Source organism: Micromys minutus (genome assembly GCF_963924665.1).
Source record: "Micromys minutus genome assembly, chromosome: 25".
In the NCBI taxonomy this organism is placed as follows: domain Eukaryota; kingdom Metazoa; phylum Chordata; class Mammalia; order Rodentia; family Muridae; genus Micromys; species Micromys minutus.
In genome coordinates this window covers 39721849-39748939 of record NC_137960.1, presented here as the reverse complement: position 1 = coordinate 39748939, position 27091 = coordinate 39721849, and the positions used below count along the sequence as shown (strand labels likewise).

The window sequence follows — 27091 nt, the reverse complement described above, 5'->3', positions numbered from 1 at the left end:
ACACGCATGGCCACCACAGCTGCCTGGTTGGTTTGAACAGGTTAACTTCGAACTACAACAAGATTCTGTTCCCCAGCCCTGCCCTCTCTCAATAAACAAAGGCAAGTCATTTTCTTTAAGGAAAAATAAAAGAAAACCAAACAAACAAACAAACAAACAAAAAAAAAAAAAAAAAAAAAACCCAAAGGCCTCCCTTTAGGTTACAGATTTTATTAACCAGTTGGCAGTTACATCAGAGTCCACTTGAACGTGCTAATATTTTGTGTGTGGGAAGCAAACGTTAAATGACAGCTCACTGTTCTTTGTTAATATTTATTAATAATAAACCTTCGAAGCTCTACAGTGGAAAGGTGCTCAAGAGGCAGCTGAAGAAAGCTGCCTTGTGTGCAGAGAGACACGTGACCTCTGCCACCAGCACCCCAGAGTACGTGCAGTTTCCAAATAACCCACAACTTCTCCCACGGAGAAGGCAATCTGCTTCACTAAGTGAGGAACGGCGATCATGCCACTCTTGACAGAAGACTCATCTCGCTGGAACAACCCGTTCATCTGTCAGGCCCAAGTTCTTATCAGAACAATTGAAAGAGGTACTGGGGGGCAAAGCTAAAAACTGAGAACGTGATTTCAAGAAAGCCCCCACTGGGACACAAGAACTTCTCCACTGGGCATTTAAGTAAGCTGCTTTCTGACCAGCCAGCTCCCAAAGCACAGTGAGGGTGACATTCTGGATGCCTGTCCTATGAAGGGACAGGCCACTTCTTACTCAGCATCTGGCTAAAGCCCCAGGACAGAACTCAAGAGCTGGGTGAGAAAGCCTGCCCAAAGAACAGAAGATATAAGGGGACTTTCTGACCAAATCTCACATTCAAATGACAGCTACTTTATCCCCACATCAGGGAGTGACAAAGTATTTGGATTCTGATGAGTCACTTCTCCACAGAGAGCTGTGCTCCACAGTCATTTCGGTTTGGGTCTACAAAATCTGCCCTCAAGGTTATTCTCAGGGCGGGGGGGGGGGGGCAACAAATGACATTTGTAAGATGTTTGCTCATGGCAAAGGATGACTTTTCATGATACAATCGTTCTACTTATGGATGTGTCTAGTCTTGCCAATGGCATGGCCAGGCAGGGGATGTTCTGGAAAGTCCAACCAAGACAAAGGAATCTCTTGGTTTGTGGAAATGAGATGTGATTTTTTTGTTCCACAGACACTGCGAGACCGTGCTCAAGGATGGGAGGAAAGAGATGGGAAAGGAGGGTTGTAGAAACGACTCACACACTGGCTCCTCTCCATCACATGATACATACCTTCCTGGGACTCCCTGGGACTATAATGTGAACACTCGGCTGCTTGATCAACATAGAGTTTTTATTTCATAGGACATGCCCACTTTGGATGAGATTTTTGACTGGCGATCTACTGTTACAAGGTTCATTTAAATCGTTTGACTTAAGGGATTAAAATCTACAGAAACACGTTGAACTGTGACTAAAGCCTGCCAGTGTGTTGAGGGAGTGGGTTTCTGTGTGGTGGTCCTTAGGCTCCACATAGCGGGCTGCAATGACCTCGCACCCTCAGTGACCTTCTGAGAGATCACTAAGTGACCATTTACATTCTGATAAATACTAAACTCCACACTCTCATACGTTTTCCAATTTTCTTTCTCTCCGCAAGTACCTACCCTAGACAAGAAGACAGCCAAGAGATGCTACAATAATTGCTTCAGAGTCCAGTGGCTACTACAAAGTTTTGGGAGCCATGTCCGTGTTCCTAAGCATTACGTATTCCCGCCCTTTGGGTCCTTGAAGAGAGTAGTCTGTTTTCTTTGCTGCACCAGCTTTTCCGTGCGTGCAGACACAGTCACTTGGTTTGCATGCTCCTTGTGTTCACTGACCCCTCTGTGGGGTCCAGTCTGCACCTGCTCTGCTCATTTGCAAAGCACCGTTAACTAGCCAAGGCAACCAGAGTTCACCATCTTGTCACATCAGAATCAGGTTATCTCTGAGAGGGACTTCGGTGACTGCTTTAGATAAAGAACATCAACATGTGGGTAGTGAACGTGATTACTGTCTCTACCGTCACCCCATGATTACCGTCTCCACCGTCACCCGCCTGTATCCACCTCCCACCCACCACAGCTATGGTTCACTCAACATCATTCGCCTGCTCCATGGCCAGTTTCACTGTCAGACAGCTCAGTGTCACCCTCCCAGACTTTATTTGTTTGGGGCAGTTATTGTGGATTTAACAACTTGAGAGGCTGAGGCAAGACCCCTCCCCCCCAAGTTCAAGACTTAGAATTTGTTTCAAAATAAAAAGTTAAAAGAGGGATCGGGATATAGCTCAAAAGTAGAATTCTGGTCTGGCATGCTCACAGCTGGTTCTAATTTTCTTTTTCTTGTGATACTGTGACCAAAACCCTTATGACGGCCAATCCTGGTTGTCAGATGAGTCTGAGCATGGCCCGTCTCTCCAGGTGCTCAGATGGCTATTTTTAATGTTTTCTTTTTATGTAAGTTTCAATTATAGAGTTCTCAGACCAGTGGAAATAACTCGGCCTCTTCTCAGATTTGTCGGTTATTAATGTTTCCGACACATGCTTTGTAACATGCTGTTTGTCCTGTTTAGGATGACATTTTGTTGAGACCTGGTATCTTTATCCATAAACACATCAGAGCATATTTCCTGAGAGCACAGCTTCCTGAATAAGGAAATGCTTTTTTTTTAAATCAAAATATAAAGTTAACATATAACCCAAGCAGAATAAATTAAAGATTGTGAGTATAGAAAAAAGTACATTGCTGATTCTTCCTATGAGAAAATACTTTGGGCTATTTTGTTACTGGACTATTCCTAGACTGTGACATAGTTCCTGGCACACAGTAGGTACTCACACAAGCCTATCAGCTTCATAAAGCAGAATTTCACATGCCATTTCATAATGTGATTCCTTTCCTAAAATAAGTCAAAAGCAAAACCAGCAATAGAGGCAACCATTTCCTCATTGCCTGTAATTAATCATTTGCATGGTACAAAGGGGTGAAAAGTTTCAGATACATGATTTGGATGAATTCACTTTTTAAAGATTTTACTTCTATTATTTTTAATGTGTGTGTGCGCATACATGCGTGTATATGTACACCTGTGCATGCATGTGCACACACAGGCACCCACTTGAGTATAGGTGCATACAAAATACAGACGGCAACACTGGATTTCTTGTAGGTGGAGTTACCGAAGGTTGTGATCTGGGAGCTGGGGACCATGTTCTGAGCCTCTGGAAGCACGTGTCCTTTACCACTGAGCAGCATCTCCAGATCCGGGAATCCCTTCTCGCAGATGGCTCTGAATGGAAGTGTAACGCCGCTGTCCACAAGGCCTTCTTTATAAGTAGCGGTTTCTGATGTACTCCCGGTACATGGCGATATCCTCCTTGCCAAGGGGCTGCATGATGCCACGGCTAGCCTGGATGTGAGCCTGGAAGATCTCTGTGGACTTTCTGTCTACTCTTGGGGGCTGAACTTCATAAATGTTGTCTTGTGAGAAAGCTGAGATGGGAGTTCTGTAAAAGACAAAAGAGAGAGCTGCATTCGGAGAACCACTCACCGTAACACGAGCTTTACCAGCCAAGAGCAACCTCTGTAGCTGTTGCTGCCTGAAAGACCGAGGGATAACACTGCCCAGGAAGCTGTCCCCAATGCCCAGGCAGGACAGGGGTCCCTGCTCCTTACAGAATGTCAGCTCTATACTTGTGTGTCCATCTGGGTCCCACTAGAAGCAGCTTTGGGTGACGGCTACACCTAAGTTCGTTCATTGTCCTTGCTTGTTTTTTTAAAGAACAAGTGGGAATCAATGCTGTGGGAGACAGTGATAATTCTGGCCAGTGAGTTCATGGCAGGAAAATGCCTGCTCAGTGTAAGACAAGCACTCAGCAAATAAGAACCACGGTTTATGTGTAATTTCTTACTTGAAGTTCCAAAATCCTAAAAGATATACTGCCCGAGACATCAGGCCTACCCAAAACACTCTATGACATGTGAACGCCAACATGTCATACACGTCATACATCAGGCATGGCCTCAGATCTTGCTGGAGATGTTAGTATGAGGTGACTGTATCTTGGGGTGCCAACACCCACTTTTGAATTCTACAGCAGATCTGGTTTTTAAGGTAAGTAGCTGTGGCTATGTGGTACTGTCCCTTCCTTTCTGAAGCATCCAAGATTTCTCTATTCAAAATCACCTCCCCACTCCCCAGAGATCTCACACCAGACTCAAGACCCATCGCATCAGACATTTGCAAAGGAACATGTATGGACAGAGGGACGACATACTATGGGACACACTGTGACACACTGTAGCCTCCATGATGAGATGTTTTCTATGCTTTAATTTGGTAGTTGTTGTTGGTGGTGGTGGTGATAGTGGTGGTGGTGATGGTGGTGTGTGTTTGTATGTGTGTGTGTGTTTGTATGTGTGTGTGTGTGTGTATGTGTGTGTATGTGTGTGTATCTGTGTGTATGTGTGTGTGAGTGTGTGTGTATGTGTGTGTATGTGTGTGTGTGTGATGTGTGTGTATGTGTGTGTGAGTGTGTGTGTATGTGTGTGTATGTGTGTGTGTGTATGTGTGTGTATGTGTGTGTATGTGTGTGTGTCTGTGTGTATGTGTGTGTGAGTGTGTGTATGTGTGTGTGTGTGTGTGATGTGTGTGTATGTGTGTGTGAGTGTGTGTGTATGTGTGAATGTCCCTGTTCTCTCTTTGAACTTTGACCTCTGCATGGAACCCCACGTGCATAACATTCCTGGCAAGAGTAGCAGACTTCCGATGGCGGTCCAAAGACACCGTCTGGGAACTGGAACCTTATGACCAGCAGAGAAAGAGACCCTGCCATTGCACGGGAAGTAGAGTCAGGGAAACCACAAATGGGACCATGCACTTCAACAACTTTGATTTCTTATCAAGAAGTAAATGGGAGTCCTCCCTCTGCTTCTCAGAACCTGATCCACTGAATGCAGACTCACAGAAAATGATGACCAACTCTTCAGACAGGACATGCCAACCCCGGCCGGCATGGCTTTGCCGAGCAGCCCGTGATATGAGTGCTACACTGAACAATAAGACTTCGATGTTAAGATGGTTCCTGCTGCGTTTGGGTCAGAAGAAAGCTCAAGATATCCCCAGGACTGCTGGAATAACAGGAGCAGGAAGAAATGGATTCACCAAGAACCACTGTTTCCTGATCCAGTCACAGGTTCAGATGTCTGAACGCTGGAATTACAGGGCCAGACCACTCAGTTTTTATCATGCAGCTTGGGCTACCCGCTCTGTGTCACAAGTATTAGGAGCATTGAACATTTTTCACCACGAGCTTTCCTTTAAATGACAAAAGACCAGCAGCCCTACACTGGAGGGCACAGTTTAATTATAAAGACAGGAGCAGCAATAATACATTCACCTGTGATTTTCTAATGAGGAGATTTTATTTGTTTGTTTGTTTGTTTGTTTTTACTTCTCAATTGACGTTTGCATTTCTGAGGTGGGGAAGAAAATGAAATCCATAACCTCAGAGGCGGCTGGGCAGAGACGGGGCGAAGGGAAAGACCAGCACCCCGACAGTCTCTTGTCTCAGGGGTAGCACTGGCTGCCAGATTAAAACAAAAGCAAGAAAGCTAGCATCTAATTACCACACACTGTAGGCCCTGTGAGGGGAACTTCTTTATGGATTCCAGCAGAGAGACCTAGCTTATCAGTGTACCATGACAACAAAAGAAATTAATAAATTAAAATAAAAATTAAAAACTCAACACTTGTCTCCTGGGCACGAACAGAGGGAATTTTGTTTTAAATTCCTCACAGCCTCAAAGGGAGATGACTTATTGCCCCCCACTCAAATGCCAGTTGTATTTTTGGACATAAAATATTATAACTACATTGCAGATGCTGACAGGGTGTTCAGTATTTCCCCCCAAGGAATGATGCAGTCTTATTTAGGATAATATATGTAACATTCGTTTACAGGCTGCTTAACACACAGCATTCAGGGAGCACCGCTGACATTTAGCCTTAACTGCGGCTCTCACGTGAGGAAGAGACTCCGGGCAGAAACTCATTAGATACACCAGATGATTTTAAGGAAAATCCTTACTGGTGTCATTTAATATTCTTTGTTCAGTGGGGTTGCTATTTTTTTTCTTACAACTTTATTTTTTTAAAAAAGAGAGATAAATGTACAGATTTTTAAGAGCATTTTGGCATAAAACTATATGAATATATTTTTGTCAGTACTTGATTTTTTTTAAGGATTGATAGTGTGCATTGAAATCTTACTAGTTACCATAAGCATAAAGTACATGTAAAACATAACGTAGCACGGAAATAGTCAGTTTTCTTGGTGTGTATAGATTAGACATAATGATTTTTAAATACCAAAAATTGCCACAAGGCTATCTTCTTAGCTCTTGAGTTATTACTGATTTAAGGCCTAGGTGTACCACACTAAGAGTGGGTGCTATACACTTGGTTTTTTGTTGTTGTTGTTGTTGTTGTTTGTTTGTTTGTTTGTTTGAGCTTCATATGGTCTGTGAGTTGTTTCTTGGGTATTCAGAGCTTTCTGGGGCTAGTATCCAATTATCAGTGACTGCATATTACATCTGCTCTTTTGTGACTGGGTTACCTCACTCAGGATAATATTCTCTAGATACATCCATTTTCCTAGGAATTTCATAAAGTCATTGTTTCTGATAGCTGAGTAGTACTCCATTTTATAAATGTACCACAATTTCTGTATCCATTCAACTACTGAAGGGTATCTGTGTTCTTTCCAGCTTCTGGCTATTATAAATAAGGCTGCTATGAACATTGTGGTGCATGTGTCCTTATTGTATGTTGGAGCATCTCTGGAGTACATGCCCAGAAGTGGAATAACTGGGTCTTCAGGTAGGACTATGTTCAATTTTCTGAGGAACCGCCAGACTGATTTCCAGAGTGGGGATGCTTTTAATACAGCCATTTCTGATAAAAAACAAAACAAAACAAAACAAAAACTCTGCCTTATACTTGAATACGGAACTAGTGTGTGAGCCCTTTAGAGTTTAATCCTTGTTAAGATGACTTCTCTGGCTTGCACATATTGTATAACCAGTAAATATTCACTGGCTTGGGACTGAGATGTTTCCAGAATTTGGTGACTTCATGAGAATTCATGGTTAGTGGTGAAGCTACTAGACAAAATTTGGTGCTTAAACTATTAGACAACACTTATTTAATTTTAACAACTGTATGTGAACTTTTTGCTATGACAAAATCTTATACATTCAGGGAAATGCAAATTAAAACAACCCTGAGATTCTATCTTCCACCAATCAGAATGGCTAAGGTCAAAAACTCAGGTGACAGCAGATGTTGACAAGAATGTGGAGAAAGACGAACAGTCCTCCATTGCTGGTAGGATTGCAAACTGGTACAATCACTCCAGAAATGAATCTGGGGGGTTCTTCAGAAAATTGGAAATAGTTATTCCTGAAGACCCAGTTATACCACTCTTGGGCATACACCTAAAAGATGCCCCACCATGCCACGGGGGCACGTGATCCACTATGTCCATAGAGGACTTATTTGTGATAGTCAAAAGCTGGCAACAACTTAGATGTCCCGCAATGGAAGAATGCATACAGAAAATGTGGTTCATTTACACAGTGGAATACTATTCAGCTATTAAGAATGAGGACATCATGAGTTTTGCAGGCTAATGGATGGAACTAGAAAATATCATCCTGAGTGAGGTAACTCAGACCCAAAAGGACATGTGTGGTATGAACTCACCACACATGGATATTAGCCAAAAAATAAAAAACAGTACAGAATACCCAGGATACAATCAGACTCAAGAAGGGTAAGAAGACAAAGGGCCTAAATGAGAATGCTTCAGTCCCATTTGGGAGGGAGAAGCAGAGAGCAGAGGGGGAGAGGTGGGGAGGGGGTGAAGGAAAACGTAGTCAGGTACTGGGGGCGATGAACCAGGAATGAAGCTCCAAAGACCAGCAGAATGAATGGAAATATACAACCTCGGGATGTAGGGGGACCCTCTAGATTGTACCAGAGACCTGGGAGGTGAGAGACCCTCAGGACTCAAAGGGAGGGGCCTTCGATGGAATGCCCCACAGTGGGGAGAGGGAACTTGTAGAGCCCACCTCCAGCAGAAAGACAGGGCATCAAGTGAGGGATGGGGTTGCCATCCCACAGTCAAAACTCTGACTGAGGATTGCGCCTGTCTAAAAGGACTGCAAGAATAAAAATGGAGAAGAGCCTGAGGGATAGGAGGTCCAGTGAGAGGCCCAACTTGGGATCCAGCTCAGGGGAAGGAAGGCTCCAAGGCCTGACACTATTACTGATACTGTGGTGTGCTTACGGACAGGAGCCTGCCGTGGCTGCCCTCTGAGAGGCCCAACAAGCAGTTAAGTCAGATGCAGATACTTACACCCAACCGATGGACAGAGCCAGGGATTTCTGGGGTTGAATGAAGGAAAGTCTGGAAGAAGCTGAGGAGGAGGGTGACCCCATAACTAATCCAGACCCCGGAGATCTCTCAGACACTGAGCTACCAACACCAACACACATACAGCAGAGGACGGCCTGGTCTGGCCTCAGTGGGAGAAGATGCACCTGACCCTTGAGAGACTTGACGCCCAGGGAATGTGGAGGCCTGGAGGGGTGTGAGAGGGCTTGGGGGTGGGGACATCCTCTTGGAAACAGGGGAGGAAGAATGGGACAAGGAACTGACAGAGGGCAGAATGGGAGGTAGGAAATGACTAGACTGTAAAAAAAATTAGATAATAAAAAATATTTTAAAAGTATTACACACTTTCTTTGATCAGTATTTTGGGACACATAAACCCCCTTCCCAGTGTTCTGCCTGTTGCTACCAAAACTTTCAATATCTCCCACAAGGTTTACTATCACCACCACTACCACCATCGTCTCATCAAATGCTTCCTTGCTGACCGCATCTTAGCCGGAGGACAGAGATATTATGCTGAGGACCAGAAGGTGGCTTTGTCTCCTTTCTGGGAGAAAACCCTCATCAGGTCCAACTCTAATTTGGGTCTAAGCCACAGAAGACACACACATCATGATGAAGCAAAACTCCGGCAAGCGCCTTAGTGATCTCGCTCTTTCCCAGTCTCCAGCAGGAAGTCCAGGCCCCTACCGTCCAACTGCTGGTGCTGTGGCTGTGGCAAACACTCCCAACCACGTCCTCAGGGCGGCCTGTGGTTTGTGGGCACAGTCTGCATTCTCCACCGATACCCACTGCTTCTCTCAAAAAAAAAAGTGCTTTTGCATCTTTCCAACACGGCAGGCAGCCTAGCCTTGAGTCTACCAAGGCGAAAAGGTGAAAACGTGTCCGGCTTTTTAAGTAAGATGTACATCTCGCTCGCGTTCTGAGGGTCACAATATAGACACCTCGGTCTAAACAGCGGCCCTTGTACAATATGGTAGCAATTAGCTGTGTGACAATTTAAATTTACCCTAAATTGATTTAAATGAAACACATTTAAGATGGCTTTCAGTGTCACCTGCCACTTGACAAGGGTACAGCAGCCACAGGCCACCAACGGCCACTGTGTAAGACAGCAGAGAAGTAGGTTCCAGAGTTCCTGTAGCATGTGGGTGCGCTGCGCTGTTCTGGCGTCTCTCCTGTTCTGCTTCCCCTAGAGACTCTTGGTTGGTGCTTTGGTCTCGGGAAGCCGCTGTCCTCTCGTAAATCCACGCGTGGCAGCTCTTGGCACTTAGCCCCTAACTACAGTGCTGACCTGCTCTCTGCTCACTCAGCACTACTGCTCACGGCCTCTACGGAACTGTGACGCTTTCCTCTCGCTGTCCCATTTCCAGATAGATGGCTGTCACCCTTCAGAGCGACGCGCTTAAAACCTTAACAAGCGCACAGTGTCTCTCTGCTGCAGCTGTTCTTCTGACAGGGTCCACATTGGCCTATCCTTGTCCTGTGAGGGCTTCTTCAAGCTCACAGAGTCCTCCTAGAAGGTCCCCACTTTTCTCCAAGAGCTTTCATGCCACACAGATCAATGAGAAGTTTCAGTTTTGTGGTGTAAGTTTCCGAACACAGGCCCAGAATCAGCAACTTCCGGGAGCCCTGGTTCCTATCAGTAGGAAACCGACATTCTAAGACTACAATGTAAGGCTAGAAATACCCATTACCAAGCTTGTGTGTGTGCGTGTGAGTACATATGTATGTGCATGTGTGACTACATGGGTTTTCTGTGTGTGTGTGTTTGTGCACACCAGTGTGCTTGGGTGCATGCATGTGCATGTGTGCTCATGTGGATATTTGTGTGAATGTGTGCATGTGTTTGTGTGTGGCATGTATTTGTATGTGTGTGTATATGCAGGAGTGCATGAGTGCTTGTGTTTGTGCATGCATGGGTACATGTATGCACTTGAGTGTGTATGTGTGCATGCACATGCACATGTGTATATTTGTGTGTGTGCACACGTGCATGTTTACATGTATGTGTATATGAGGGGTGCAACTATATGCATGTCTGTGGGTGTGTGTGACATGAAGGATGTTGAACATAAGAGGATGACAATTTATAAATACTCATGATTTATTTGGTTTATCTCATAGTAAACACACACCAGCCTCAGAGTAACAATGAGAACAGTATCAGCATGTGTGTATGCTGAGAACAGATTGCATGTGTGTATGCGCTTCTGTCTAGTTTGTTCAGAGCTGTAGTGCATACGACAAAGCACACTGTTGGACCACAGAGCTGCGGCATCTTAGCCTCTCCCTTAGCCCTTTATTTTGCATCTGTAGTGAGCACTGTTTACCACTGACCGTCTACAACAGTGTCTATGCTAACCAGCTTCCTGTTGCTGTCACAAGACAACTGGGACAATTAGCTTAAAACGAGGGGACAGTGTACTATGGCTCAGTCTGAGGTTTGAAGCCATGTCTGTTGTCCCGAGCCTTTGGGCTGTAGTGAGGTAGTGTGCCCCGGAAGGAGTGAATGTCTGTTGTCCCCAGCCTTTGGGCTGTAGTGAGGTAGTGTGCCCCAGAAGGAGTGAATGGTGGGAACTGCTATGGTGCCCAGACAGGAGAAGAGGCGAGAGCCTCGGTGTCCCTTAGGGCTATGCTTCTGATAACCTAAGTTCTCTGCGCTTGTCCCTTCCCTTACAGCCAACACTGCCTCCTGGGCGTGCCACCAGCCGGACCTTGAAAATGGGCTTTTGGGGTCACTTGTCTAAGCTGCAGACTGTCCCTGGTCATGTAGCCTGAAGCTCCTCTCTACTGTGCCATGCAAACAGCAGTCCAGGGGCTCCCACTGACAAAGAGATCTCATTTCACCCTGAAAGCTCTGAAGCGGTGAACGGCGCACACATTCTTTTCTTCAGAGTTTGAATCACACTGCTCTTTTTTCTTCCTGGTACTAAGTACTGTGCCTAGCACACCTTACAGCAATCTAATATTCTTTATGTCTAGATACCTAAAGGACATTTCCCCTTATGGCTACACGGCATCTGGTGCTAGCCAACACAGGCCATCTCTCAGGCACTTGGCGTGCTCTTACAACACCGGCCCTGAAGAAGGGTCACGGTCCAAGAGAGACTCTCCTTCCTGTATCACCCACCATTCCTAGTAGCTTCTCTCTTTACCCACATTAAACTTTTGCCAACTGTCAGTATTTAACACTTAAATCTCTTGTTCTGAACTTCATCGGTTTGTATTTTAGCCCGTTTTGAACGGGCACATGTCACTACCAGGCTCTTGTGAAGTTGGGCACGTGTTGCTTGTCTATGGGATGTTCGTAGGCTCCGAATTCTCTTGTTCTCCTAATGTTAAGAAGGGTGGCCTCTGGCACTCCACTGATGGAGTGAGCTCAGAAGAGCTTCCCTAAGCCCCAGGGCCCCCTTTTCCTGTTCCATCAGTCTGTACCATGTCACCTTGCCCTCTGAGCCTTCCTTTGTGCTTGAATTCTTGCATCTCTTTACATTTCTTTTTGGTTTATGAGGAAGGGTCTCATGTAGCCCAGGCTAGCCTTAAACTTGCTATGTGGTTGAGGCTAGCCTTGAACTAGGCTGTGTAACCTTGAATGCTCAGTTCCTCTGCTTTCATCCCAAGTGCCGGGGTGCAGTCACGTGCCTCATCTTTACTGCCAATGTCCTGCTCAGTTTCAACACGTCAGGAGTCAGGAGAGGAGCCTCGCTTATTTGGTTTCAAGGGTTTAAGTGATCTACTCAGCGTCAACCCCTTTGAGAACTCATCAAGGACAACAGGACACATGTGGTACTGAGTTGGCTAATGCCCTTTGCTGTATAAGCAGCCACACAATTGTCGTCTTTAGGGTTCTAACGCTGAGAAGAGACACCCGGAGTATGGCAACTCTTATAAGAAAACATTAAATTGGGGCCGGTTTACGGTTCAGAGGATTAAGCCACTGACATCATGGAGGGAAACAGGGCAGCACACAGGCAGGGTGGTTCTGGAGGGGTAGCTGAGCGGCCGACATCCAGATCAGCAGGCAGCAGGAAGAGAGAGACAGTGCACCCGGATTGAGCATCTGAAACCTCACAGCTTAACCCCAGTGACACTTCCTCCAACAAGGCCACAGCTCCGAATACTGTCACTCCCTATGGGTCTGTGGGGGCCATTCATGCAAACTGCCATGTTCACATCACATGCTATGACTTCCAGTGGGGACCTCTACTCTCAGACCCTCATACTGGGAGCTCATCAGATACCCCAATGCTATGCACAAACCCTGGCATTATCTCCACTGCCTGCCTTTGTTCTGAAATTTGTAGAATACCCTGCTGTGTAGTTGTGATTGTGAGTGCTGTCCATGGGTGATGCCAATTGGACACGGCCTGTGATAAAAGGCTTGGCTACCAGCTGATGTGCCTTGGGGAGGCCATTGTGTTCTGAGGGCTCTGACATAATCTGACTGATTCACTGATGGATTTGTCACAATCTGGTGGCACTACTGGGAGAAGTGGGATGCAGAAGGTGTAGCCCAGTGGAGGAAGCTTCTGAGGGGCAGATCTTGTCCTGGGCTCTTCCCCGGCTACCTCTGCTTCCTGCCTGCTGAGAGGGAGCAATCTCACCCGCAACAATGCTTTGGTCTGCCACGATCCAGAAATAATGGGACCAGCCACATGTGGACTAACAATTCCTGGAACCAGGACCCTTTATCATGATCCCTAAATTGATCTATCCTACTTTTGCATGGTTTTTATCAGATACGTGTTACAGAAATCAAAAAGGGGCAGGCATCACTAGCTTTGCTATTCTACTATTTCTGCTGTTGTATTAGTTCAGAGTTAGTTTTAAAATGATTTTATTTGTGCCGGCAAGATGGTTCAGTGAGTAGAGGTGTGGGCGCAAAGCCTGGTGACCAGAGTTTGATCCCTAGAAGCCCCACGGTGGAAGAGGGGCTGACTCCTCCAAGTTGTCCTCTGACCATCACACAAGCATAGTGGTATGCATGCACGCACATGCACGCACACACACACACACACACACACACACACACACACACACACACATCAAATAAACAGAAACCAAACCCCACTTGTATTCTTCCCAGAACCCAGCAGACATATTTATCTTAAAAGTATATTTTCTTCACTCCTATCCCAAATGGACAAGTGAATACAAGACTCGTGTCTCTGTCACTGCTGACTGGCGCTGCCATGCGTCTCTGCTCTCTCAGAGGGTCACCTGCTCACTCCCACTTTTCTTCTGGCAGTCACACCACAGGAGTCCCAATGGGGCAGCCCTTATCTCCCTCCCTGATAGTTTGTTTTCCCTTGCCCCCATAGTGTCTGGGAGACAGTCCCTGTTAGTAGGTTACGAGGCCACAAGCCACCTGATAGGGGAGCTGTGCATGCTCAGGTGACTTGGGCATTTAAGTCCCACTCCAACAAAGAGTGGGCAGCTATGTGGCTAGAGGGACAGATTGTGACAGATTCTTCAGGATTGACTCCTTCCAGTATACCAAAATCCTTAAAAAAAAAAAAAGAAAGAAAGAAAGAAAGAAAATAAAAACAAAACCACAAAAACAAACAAACAAACAAACAAACAAAAAACTAAAAGCCAACCATACCCTGACTCCCTTAGGATTTGACTTCAAAATGTGACCATGGTTCTTTTCCCTCCATATTTGAATGCTACTTTGATCTGTAACTGGGTCCCAGGGACAGTAGTGACCGTGTATCTACCTTGTAGACTGAGGCAAAGGCGGTTGCATTCTTGACTTGGCCAGAGCAGCAGTGACTTTCTGCAGATGGAGGAGGCAGATGGTTGGGAGTCAGTCCTGACAGAGGCGACACCGCAGAAGTCCCTCTGACAGCCTGCCATATGGTTCAGGGAGTGAGTGATTCCTAGAAGTCTGGTTTGCAGTCTGTTTCTACTGCCCTCCCGTGACCCGGAAAACCCCAGACTAAGTCACTGTCTGCTCACTCAGCCTACAGTGGATCACCACGCTTTCTGTGACTGACTCCTTCCTGCCCATCAGAGCCAGCAGGATGATGAGACACACCCAGCCACACCCTCCCGGAGCAGATGCCAGGTTGTGGGTGACTCCCGTCTTCAGGTGAGCATAAGTGTTTATTCCCCAGGGGACAGAGGGACAGTCTACTTCTGCCACACGTACAGACAGTAGCCATGCTCCTTTATATTCAAGCCACAGCCACTGGTATTTCGATACTCCTTTTATATTCTCCTTGGGAACTCCAAAATTAAAATGTCGTTTGTATTCTTTTACAGAACTTCTGGTGTGTGAAATGAGGCACAGCGACTGTTCTCGGACCTGAATCAGGTAAAATGCTTCCAACCTAGGATGCGGTTTGTGGAGGGCAAGGCTCCCCTCCCCCGCCCCCCATCCCCATTAGCTGGACATATTATCTGCCTTTTGTGACTACGAATGAGCTGCTCTACCTCAGCCATGTTTATTATAGACACAAGGGAAGTAGCAGTGATATTTGGCTGGGTCGTTTCGAGGGTTCTAACTAGAAGATTTAACAGCCGTTTAATGAGAAAATGCTTGGCTTTGAACCCTGCAGGCAACATGGCCGGTCTGTTCAGAGGGGGCACTTTTGACAGCAAGGACAGGTGGCATCAAGCACAGACAGGTGTTTTCAAAGGGTAAAGTATATGATTGCTCCTGTGTGGGCTAGGTTCTCACTCAGGGCAACAGGCCACCTCTGAGACTCAGACCATTAGGATTTGTGTCCCTGATGTCCTTGCATTTCCTGGAACAGCAGCAGGTGTGGCTTGTCACTCCTAGAAATACAACCTAGTGTGCTAGAAATACAAGCCATGTGTCTTGCCTCTCACGTGCAGGTGACAGGACCTGGCTTGTTTCCTTGACACCGATTCCAATACCAGCAGTAGGGCAGTGATTCAGATGCTATGAGACTTCAGTATAACCAGACCTCTGGAACCCAAGAACTGGGACGAATTAAACTGTGGTGAACAGGATGCTCCTTCAATATTGAAACTCATTACAAAAAGAGAGAGCCACACTCTTGCTCTCCCTCAACCCCCACCCGAACCAGCTCTAAAGCCATGCCATGGACAGACATCTGCCTACTGAGGCCATCTTTATAGCCACAGGGTCCATACCACATAGGTCAGCGGAGTGAGTATTGTGCACACTTAAGATGGGGAGGGCACCCGTGAGGTTACTGACTCTATAAAGGGGGTCACAGCCTGAGTGGAGGGCATCTGTACTGGGGACAATCCTGGATGAGGGGAGGCAGGAGATCAGCTACATATGAGGACTAACCAAACAAGCAGTAATGGGAGTCAAATTTCTTCCTGTTGGAGAGAGGAGTCTGGAATAAACGCCAGATGCGTTATAATTAAGCATCGTTACCAACCTACAGATGCAAATGTATTTTGTTTGTATCTATAAAGATATTGAATATTTATATTACATAATAAAATAATATATAATAGACACATATGTATTTCTAAATATAGTTGTATATAATATGTGTATATATATACATATATATTATATTATCTGTGAATGTCAACATGGCATTCTATTTGAGTTGGCCTGGGATTAGTGACCCTGCAGTGACAACAGGTACACCTAGTGCCCATATCTTGGCTTTAATATGATTTTCCACTAAAAGGAATCAGGGACCCTTGCAGAAGTGACTGATTTCAAGGCTCGGACAGGCAGAGAACATGATGAGCTCAAAGCATCTTGTGCCAGAAATGGGGGAAGATGAGGACATGCTCAAAGGACACGGGGGCAGGCTGAAGGAGCTCTGGCAAAACTGGGGACAATCTGAGTATCAAAATGAATAGTGACAATGATGAATCCCACCGAATATAGTAAGTCAAGATCTCATAGTGAGAAAAATAAACATAATGACAAAAATGGATGGCTTAACGAATAAAGGCTAGTTCTGTATTTCCAAAGCACCTCGCTAAAATATTCATTAACTAAAATAGTAACTTAACAGCCGAAGAGTTCAGAATATCCTACTTTAGTCAAGAAATTGAAATAAGCATTATGAATAGAGCACAGTTTGAACTTGTATGTCATCTGAAGCAATGAAAGCCCACGTCACGTGTATAGCATTTCTGCCTGTATTCATGACGTATCTTAAGCCAGCAGACATTTACTATGTCTTACTATGTGGCTACTCACATAGAACTAGTCAGGAACTTAGGAAGGACCTAGCCTGGTTCTGGTTCAAGGTCTCTCACAGGGCTGCTACCAACTCACTGGCTGTAGCTGCCATCAGTGGAAGACTTACCTGGGTTGGGCATCTTATAATCTAAGCTCTTTCCCTCGGTGGACTTGACAACCATATGCCTTAGCATTTCCTGTGTTGTGCAGAGGGCTGCCTCCGGTGTGCATGAAAGCTTGCTCTCCCCAAACAGGTGACCCAACAGATCACTTTAGAACCCAATCATTTCTCCTCTATACACTTGGCTAATAATCTGGATTTTAAATCACCCCAAAGGCGTGGGGTTACCATCTTGGATCCCTAGTAGGAGGTCTTGGGTAAGTGGGCGCACAGCAGGGACTATGCAACCCAACACGTTCCTCTTGAGGCAGATCTGTCTGCCTCACTCTCCTGTCACTACGCTCTGATGGATCGTGAGCTTTTCATACTGTGAGCCAAAAGAAACATTTATCTTTATGGGTTAATTGTCTGATGTATTTTGCTATAGTGATGGACAGTTTGCCTAAGACACCCCTGGCCATAGAAACAATTGTGGTCCAAAGTGGTAGGGATGACAGTGGGGCATGGATAATAGAAATAGGGACAATTTGAAGGCCAGGCACTGCACTTGGGCATAATCAGAACTAACTAAACCAACAGCCAGTCTACAAAACAGCTGACTATATTCTTCAAAGTGTCAAGGTCATGATATCCAAGGAAGGGTGGTGGTGTGTGTTCAGAATAAAGGAGATTTTAACAACTAAATGCAGTGTGAGGTTCTAGGTTGGACCTTCTCCTAAGCAAGGATGTTACTGGGACAACCGAGAGTCCTGAATGAAAGAACAGCAATAGTCTCACACCTAAGCTTCTGTGAGCCATCTGTTCTGATCTGCCCCACCCAAGCTCACCCTACCCCAGAGCCCTTCATCTATGGCTCTCACCGCCTTCTGCTTGCCTCTCTGATCTGCCCCACCCAAGCTCACCCTACCCCAGAGCCCTTCATCTATGGCTCTCACCGCCTTCTGCTTGCCTCTCCGATCTGCCACGTTGGTTCCTGCCCACTCCTTAGTGTATTTCTCTCTGCACTGAACACTACCCAGTCATCTCATAGCAGACACCTTGGATCTCAGGTTAACCCCTTCGAGAGATCAGCTTTGTGTGCACTCAACTAATCCCATTTGAGAGGCAGAAGCAGGCAGAGCTCTGTGAGTTCTAGGCCAGCTAACATCTACATAAAGAGATCTTGTCTCAAACAAACACACAAACAAAAATACAAAACCCTAAACTAAACAAACAACCAACCTAATCTAAAGTCGTGTTGGGCTCTTACTTGCCCAATCACTTTTTCCCATTTCCTTGGGTTGCAAGTCTTCAAGGCATTTGTTCAAAGGTGAAGTTGTCTTATGCATGATGTTACTGATTCATCCAATCTGCATACCCCAGATCAGAAGGATGCTGAAGGACTCAGATAGCTTTGACCTTTACTGTCTGCCCAGTGACAGAGCAGTACCTGATACATGTAAGTACTTAGTACTTAAGCCATACCTAATGCATAAGTGAACCTAATATATAGCTAATGCATAAATGAATATAATCCATATCTAATGCATAAGTGAACTGCCTACTTTCTGTTCAAGCTGTTTATAAACTCAGCTAGACTTGTGGCCGCAATAATGACATGCATTTTTACAAATTACTTTTATTAAAGGTCACTTTTCCCAACCTCAGACCAAATGAAGAGATGCTACAACGTTGCCGCAAACAACACAGCTTTCACTTGAGTGCTCTGGGTAACGCAAGAACGTGAGTCTCAATGAGAGAGGTTCTCATATCACTGTGGAGAGCTCCAACTACTGCAAAGATTTTCTTTTCAGGAATCTTAAATCTTCATCCTGATATGTTCTACTTGCTGGTTTCCAAATCAACGTAAAAATCCTGCTTTACTTCACAGTGACTCAAGCATTCATTACTCAAGAAAATGGTCACATGACTTCTAATCCTCTTTTCTGAGATAAGCACCCTGGGCTATCTCAATATGAAAAATTAACAAGCCGAGAGCATGAGAAAGGGCTGGAAAACTCTTGTAGCTTGGTTTGAAGAAGAAAAATAAAATAAAACCTTCCTGAGCATCTTATCTGAGAGCTACAGGATGCTGTCCTTGGGCTTTCAGAGAACATGGTCTCATTTCTCAGGGCTGTCTTTCTGCTCTCTGGAACAGCTTGCTTCTCCGCCTCACTCTCGTTCTGATACTGAGCGAGCCAGGCATTCATGGCTAGTTATGCTTGCAAGCATCCTCCTGTGGACTTATCATTTCCAAACACATTTATGGCTTTATATTTTCTGTGTGGGATACATTTTACATTCTAATAAGATGAGAGAAAACCCAGGTAACATAATGGTTTGCTAATGAGCTTTGTGGCAGAGGCTCTTTGCTGAGGGCACTAAACAATTTATTTCATGACTGTCCTGTGAGGAAAAGGCCATTTTTCATTGTCCTCTCCTTCGGGCTTTCACTGTGTTCGTGGTGTAGGAGGGTGGACTGTGGTTACACAGACAATCAGCATCCTCCACTGTGTCTTGATTAGGAGGGACAGCCGTCAGTGGGTATTACTGAGTAAAGAGATGAGTACGTAAACAAGGACTCACAGAGCTGGTGTTCTAGCCCAAGCCTGCACTTCACAAAGGGAGCCACGGCTGAGACAGGCAGGGATTTGGTTCAGCAATGGCAGTTGTGGGGCCAGATCCCAGAGTCCTGGTCCCCAGAACCACACAGCTTCTCCTAATGGACACTTGGGCAAATGAGTTGCAGTTAACTTGCCATGCATGGAGGGTTTTGTTTGTTTATTCTAATTTGTATTTAATAAATAACTCACTGTGGTGGTCTTGCTCTATCCACACACTGTAAATAACAACTTTTAGCCAATCACAGTGAATCCTGCAGTAACAGGGCTTGAGGGCACTGGTACTCTTTGTTCCCGGGCAGGAGAATGGAGCCCACCTCCTTTGAGGCCGAAGGAGGCTGTGACAGCACCACAGGGACACACAAAGCTCGTCAACACTCTGCTGGTGGCCCTGTGTGTACCTTTCAGAGAAGATAATAAATGACATACTGTTTGAACCAGAGGACGTAGGTGCTCTGGGAACCGGGTCTGAAAGGTCCAGGGAACTTTGGGAGAAACTTTATAAACAGAACACTTGCTTCCTTTACTCTGTAGACAACTTTTTTTTTTTTTTTTTTTTTTTTTTGTTAAGCACAGAGAAGAAACGAATGCTTCTACAGTCGGCTGGGATGTCATTGCTGGAAGGAGCTACCTTAATGGCCTTGCAGATAATTCTGGATATGTAGGGGTGATAAAACAGAATCTGACAAGTGTTTTAAAGTTTTGCAGTGTGGAAATTACATGGACTGACAAACTCCATACTTTAATCTAAAATCCTCTGGTCTACCTCAAACTTGGGATTTATTTTTTCTCCACCTGAATGTAATTTTTTTTTAACAGCCTGCATTAAAATCCACTGAGCTTTGACAATTGTTCACATGGCAGATAACAGAGTTTATTTTAACAGTATTACTTTAAAAAACTATATTTGAGCTGGAGAGATGGCTCAGTGGTTAAGAGCACTGACTGCTCTTCCAGAGGTCCTGAGTTCAATTCCCAGAAACCACACATCTGTAATGGGATCCAATGCCCTCTTCTGGTGTGTCTGAGGACAGAGACAGTGTACTCACATATATAAAATAAATACAACTTTAAAAAACCATTATTTGTTAAAACAATTTCTCATCTTATTGGGAATATATATTGTGTGTGGTGCCACATGCATACTTTCAAAAATTTGCTTTTCACTTGAAAATTCTAATTCTATTATTGGTGACGAATACTGCTGACTGTTTTCCCTAAAATGACAGGCCTGATTGATCATTTTTGTGGCTGTGTCTGCCAAATACCCAAGCCTGGAGAAGCACAGTCCTCTGTCAGTCGAACTGGCTCTGGGAGGGAAGTGTGGAGGTCTCTCACAACTTAGACAATTGCAGAAGCCCCTTCCCTCACACGCCACATGACTGAGCAGCAGAGAGACCTCATGTAAGTGCATTTCAAGTGGTCAAGGTCCCCAGATGCCCCCTTCTTGGGCTACTTAACACCTTTACTAATCTATCAACTGACTTGAGCATACACGTGTTTCTCCCTGTCACCATCACTCACAGCTCCTCCTCTGTATCCAACCCTTCTCTAGGAGTTCACTCACCTCTAGGGCGGGAGCCTTAATCTCACAGGCTCACTGAAAAGGCCTTGGCACCCCAGGGGTCTGCAGACCACTTCAGGAGGACCGATGCTTTGTGTTGTCCCCCTTTGGTGACACATGCCACTGTCTGTGTGTCCTGTAGGCACCCCTCCCATCAGAAGCACTTACCACGTAGACCGTGTTCTAGCGCCTTGGCTCCCGTCCAGGAGAGATGGGTTCCAGGCTCAGTTTCACCACTGAAAACCCTGAAGCTGAGTGAGCTACAGACCCTCTCTAAGCTGCTTATCTTAGAAAGATCAGGAAACTGCATCCAGTAATCTCCACTTATTTTCTGATTTTATGATCACACACACACATGGGGGGGTGGGGGACAGAGAGACACAGAGAGACAGAGGTGGAGACAGAGAGAGAGACACAGAGAGTGTGCACATGTGGAAGGAATTCTAGAAACGCCATCTTGGAACCCTCCCCATGCCTGGTTGTGTTGTGAAGCCCAGGGTGTCATCCTTGGCAGGCTTTGGACAGAAATTCAAGTGATGCTAAGAGATATTTTATGAGACTGTTGAGAAATATCCAAGGTTGCTGATGTGAGACAAAAACTAGACTAAAGGCTGAAAGGAAGCAAGAACTAATTCAACAGACGTCTCTGACAACCCTAGCCCCAGAAGAACCTATCTTACCAAGGCTGCTCACAGGACCAGAAGCATAGACTTTGGGCCAGTGGAAAATGCAATGAAGAGAGGAGGCTCCTCACTCACGGTGACGCTTCAAGTATAATTTTGTGTATACTTGCTAAAAAGACACCTTACATACACTGTTCTCTCTACTGGACATGATCTGTTTTCTTAGCTCTACTTTATTATAAAAAAAATTCAGTTGAGCACCCTAACTTTAATTAGCTAATTTACTCTCTATTTCCAAACTATTTGAAACAGGAATGGTTTAGCCATTTATCTTCTGAAATAAGCTTTAACATTTTATTTTCGAAGAAGGAATACATTATTTGGAAGTTTGATGTCTCAAAAGCATTAATTTATTTTATTTTAACATTAAGTAACGTGTTCTAACATAATTATAAAACATAAAATAAAATGGTTAAGAAAGTCAGGAACCCCCACCCCTAGACAAAGAACCACAGGCAACCAAGGAATTGAGAAGGAAAATTAGTCTTCTGCAGAGATGAACCCCTAATTTATTATCCAGCACCAAGTGGTCAATTCTGAGATTATACATGGCCACATTAACTCAGAACATTACATTCATATGGCTGTGCACATAAATGTGTATATTCAATATAAAGATCCAACATATATGTTGAAGAAATAGAGAGCCCATGAGTTTGATGAGGGATAGCACAGAAGGAGCTAGAGGGAAGATGAGAAAGGGGTTAACTAATGTAATTAAATTATAATTTAAAATTATATATATATAAGAAAGCTTCAATCACCCTTTCTTTATGGGTAAAGACAGGATGCATTTATTCTGATGTTTGGGGTTTAATCCGCATTTTGGTTACCTCACACATACAGAATAGAAACCGTGGCTATAAACCTGCTTGGGTATTTATTACAAGAGAAGAAAATGCAGCTTTGAGGAAGATTTAACCTCTACATCCCCACTCTGTCTAACTGAGATCCAGTTACAACACACTCTTTTAAATCTATACGGCAAACGTGAGTGCTCTGTGTGCCTGAAGACAAAGGCAAATGCAAATTGGGAAATTATGGCTCTGCTCTGTGCAGATTGCTCACCTGATTTTAAGAACTAGTCACAATATAGAAAAGACTTCCCTCATCAAGTAGGTAATAAAACATCAGAGAATCTGTGGCCCATTTTACTCCATCTCAGTAATGCGTAAGTTAACTAAACACAGAAACAATGTATCCATTGAGAACAATCATGAGACACCGGCTAAGAGCTCTGAGCCGCTAAGTTTAACACAGAAAAGAAACCACATTAAAATGAAAGCTTACAAATGTGGTTCATTGTCTTACAATACATTTCAATCTGTTCATCTTGGCATTTTTGACTGTCAACCGTTATCCAGATTGAAAGTAACACTGTGTATAAGGTATCACCCTAAAGACGGGTTATAAGCCAGGTGAACTAACACCTCTCAAATAACTTACCCTTTCCAGTGTGTCTTAGAATCAACATGCAACATAGTAGCATCAGTTTGCTAAGGACTTTCTGTCCTTATAAAAGTGAGAGGGTAGTTAGAAGCACGTCTTTTTACCTATGAAAGTAGGTAACTGGTTTTGGTGGTTTCTGGCGTCACTCCCTTGTAGACGTAAGGAACAGGAGCAAAAGCATTCCAACGTCAAACATAGGAATGCATGATAATAAGAAAAGATTTGCTGGTGAGTTTGAACTGTAACTAGGATGCAGAGGCGTTTGTGTTTTTAAAAAGTCATGCATGAACGCTGAGTCACACCTAGGCCAGGTCAGCTGTCTGTACATATAAAGTGAACACTTGCTTTTACCTTTAGCCCATATTTTCTCTTAACTAGAAGATCTTCACCTTTGTGCTGGAGGAACCTTCCGAACAGAAGTGATGTCAGGAAGGCACAACATAGCACACCCAGCCCCACAGGAATACCCCTTATGTGGCCTTTTCAGATGCCCAGTTCTCCCCAGGTGCACAGGTAAAAAGACAGTGTTCTATAGGCCCAACTATATCCAAACACTATAATAAACTCTTTAGACTTTTTTCACCTTAATGTGTTCACAGATCCCTAGGGCGGGGGGAATCAAAACATGTATCCATTTACCCTAGATGAAGGATTAAAAGAAAAGCAAGAAATGGTTTTAAAAATCAAGCATAGAAAAATCTCCTAAATTCCCGAGTCTCTTTAATCTAGAGCTTTTGGGGTACAAGCACGTCTTTTGGATGTCCTGTTCCTGTCCGAGGCTCACTAATTTAGCTCCTAGATCTGCACCTACTGGGTCCTGGCTATTCCAACAACGTATGGCTTTATCTAGTCAAGCATGCTACGGAACTCCTGGTTCAAATTCCTGGTGTCCTGAGCTGGATGGGAGGCAGATGCCTGTGAGGCCGGCATGTGAGAGTCTGACACAGGAAGACCACAAGTTGCTGGTTAGCTCGGGCTAATACCACCAGGCCCTCCTCTTCTCTAAGGGAAGTGCCCATATCTAGTTCTGCTGCAGTTCTTGTCCAGTAGATATGTTCTTTATCCTTGATTCAAATCCATTCTCTGCACAATTTCCAAACTGACCTTTCTAGAATGTGAACACAAGCACAGCACTCTCTTGACTACAATACAACTTTGAAACTAAAGGTCACGTTGCCTCAGCCAGTCGCTTCCACTGTTGTTCCCACCTGTGCGTGCCTTCTGACCCATCACTACCTTCTCAAACTAGATGCATAGGGTTACTTTTCGGTCTTCCGATGGTTTGGATGTGGTTCGACCCTGTCCCCCTCAATGGCTCATATGATGGCCGGAGCCTCACTCCCTGGTGTGGGGGGTATCCTGAACTTCCAACATGGTACTGAGGTGGTGAACATTTTAGGGATGGGTCCCAGGGTAGGGATGATAAGGCGTTTAGGCAGGAAGAATGACTTCTTAGTGAGGTTTAATAAAAAGAGTGAGCATGGTCTTGCCCTGGTGTCTTGGTTCCCTATGTCCTGTGTCACCGTGTGAGCTCTCTCACTTCCTATCACTGTGATGTCCGGCATGAGCTCCTCTCCAGAACTGATTGATTAAGATGCCATGGTCTTAAGTCTTCAGAACTGTAAGCTAAACAATCTACTTTCCTTTAAAGTGTGCTGCCTTGGCTATTTTGTTACAGTCACCCCAAGAGATCTAAGGGAGCCGAGGCAGTGTATGGATGAGAATTCAAGGTCACACACCCACGTTAAGGACCACTTGGGACCTCATATAAACATATGACACATCTTATTCCTCAAACAAGACAGACAAGAAACAAAAAATGAAGTATCAGGCATTTTACATTCCTTAAAAGTTAGTAACAGGAATACCTACTATTAAAATTATTGTTCACTATGCTAGAGACCCTTCAGAATAGCCCTGCTCTGAAGTGTTAACAAATCCATCTTGACTTCCCCTAGAGGCATTGTAGGTGTGGCTGCCGTCACCTGTGCATCAGTAGGTGACAGAGAGGAGAAAGGCTGTGTCTACACTCAGCTTTCTGTCCTGTGAACATCTGAAAGATTAGTAGCCTAACACTCCCTGACAAGATAATACAACCAGCAGCCTAGCGCCAGGGCCCAGACAGGGAACTAGCAGGAGACTACCAGACCAGGGTGCCTGGGCTCCCACGATGAGGAGTGTGCTGAGGACTAGAGGAACCGCCTGGGGATTGTGGGTCCCAAGTGGGAGTGAGCCTGAGATTGACCACCCTTGACTGGGTCCCTGGTGAGGAGCCAGCCTCAGATAACTACCAGACAGGGAACTCATGCACAAGATGGCCCTAGCCTGGCACATAATGCATAGTCAGGGCACAGCATTCCTGAGATGACCCCAGACACCCAGAGACCCTGGGCTCTACTAAGAAGAGCAAGTCGGCAGTGGAGAAATGGGAGAGAAACAGAGGATGCGTGCACAACAAAGAGAGGCAGGGCTGGAGACTGGGGGTAGTGAGGGACAGACTGATGTGAGTGCCCAGTAATGCCTCCCAGGACCATGGTGGGGCTCTGGCCTCGGCTGACACTGGGGCCATATCTGGGTCCACAACCCTGCAGCTGCAGGGGTCTGTTACCACCAAAGGCCAGGCAGACCTCCCTGGTGGGGGAATGCTGCCTACAGGGACATGTTGATGTCTGAGGGACAAATGTGCAGAACTGGCCCCACCCCTCATCTGGGCACTGTGGGAGAGCTGCCCCTGCCCCTCGTCCGCTGCCTTACTTGGGAGAATGGACCCACAGATTGAGACTTGCCAAGGATCTAAGTGTTAGAGAGCTGCCCCCTACCCCTTTTCCCCTCTACCCTATATCACCTGCAGCAGATGGAAGGCCTGGCCTTGGGTCAGGAGAGCAGGGGAGCTGTCCAGCCCCTCATCAGCTTCAGCACTTGGGAGAGCGGGCCCTGTACCCCACCTGGTGGTGGAGGCACAGGCAGGGCGGCCCAGCACGAGGAAGTAAGGATGGGACAGCTAACCCCACCACCTGTCTTTGTTCAGTGACATGCATGATGGAAAGATGTGCCCCCCTTACCACTTGTCCCTGCCACAGCAGACAGGAAAGCTGGCCCCAAGGGCATTAGAGCAAGAGAGCCGGCCCTACCCCAACCTACTGCAGTGCTCAGAGAGTGGGCCCTGCATATTAGAGCTGGACCTGGCGTGTGGTTTGTGGGTGAGCCTGCTGGAGGGGGTGAGTGGGAGAGCTGGTGGGCTGACCAGCTCAGATACCTCTCAGGCCCAGATCTAGAGCTTTGAGTTGTTTCTATTTGTAGTATATTTTAAATTCATTCTTTAAGAATTTCACACACACACATATACACACAATCATTACACACACACACACACACGATACATCTGATCATCCTCTTTCATATTCCTCCTCCTCCTGATTCGTGCACATCCCCTTAAATGTCAGTAAACGGCAGTATCATGAGCAACCTCAGGAGATCCATGCGACAGCATAAACCTAAAACTTACTTCCTTACTTTTTACATTTCGCCTTCACTGCACTAGAGGAACCCTAAATCAGACAGTATCCTTACAAAGTCTATGTCTTGTATTTGGACCCATTTTCTTCAAAGGGGTTTTTCAGTGAATGACACAGCTCCCTAGAATAGGTAAGCCACAGAGAAGCAGGCATTTAGAAAATACACGCTCTGTCTTTTTGACCTACTGCTGATTGGCACATGTAGTGTACTAATTCCCAGAGAATTCGTAAGGAAGTAAAAACTACAACATGCTGGTCTTGCAGAGAGACAAAGACCTACCCCTAAGGCATCTCAATGCCAGGCACAGCAAGTCCCATTGGGTCCTTTTAACTTGGCAGGCGTAACAGGTGCAGAGGAGAGAGGGATAAGGTGGACCGCCTCCTTACTTCACAAGTCACCAGGGAACAAAGAAGCAAGGGCAGACCATGGCAGGTGAGGGGAAACAGAAGATGGGTACACCTGAAGTTCAACAAGGGGAGTTAGGAAGACA

The 27091-nt window shown here is 45.4% G+C and overlaps 1 protein-coding gene across 1 annotated transcript in view; it reads right to left on the bottom strand.

Annotated features, from left to right (window-relative positions):
* Window positions 1-278: 278 nt before the first annotated feature.
* Window positions 279-27091, bottom strand: part of FIG4 (FIG4 phosphoinositide 5-phosphatase) — a 104719-nt gene continuing 77906 nt past the window's right edge. Inside the window, exon 23 of the mRNA XM_080937815.1 lies at window positions 279-3563. Coding sequence (XP_080793941.1) covers window positions 3386-3563 — 178 coding nt within the window. The 3' untranslated portion in view covers window positions 279-3385. The remainder of the gene's footprint in view (window positions 3564-27091) is intronic.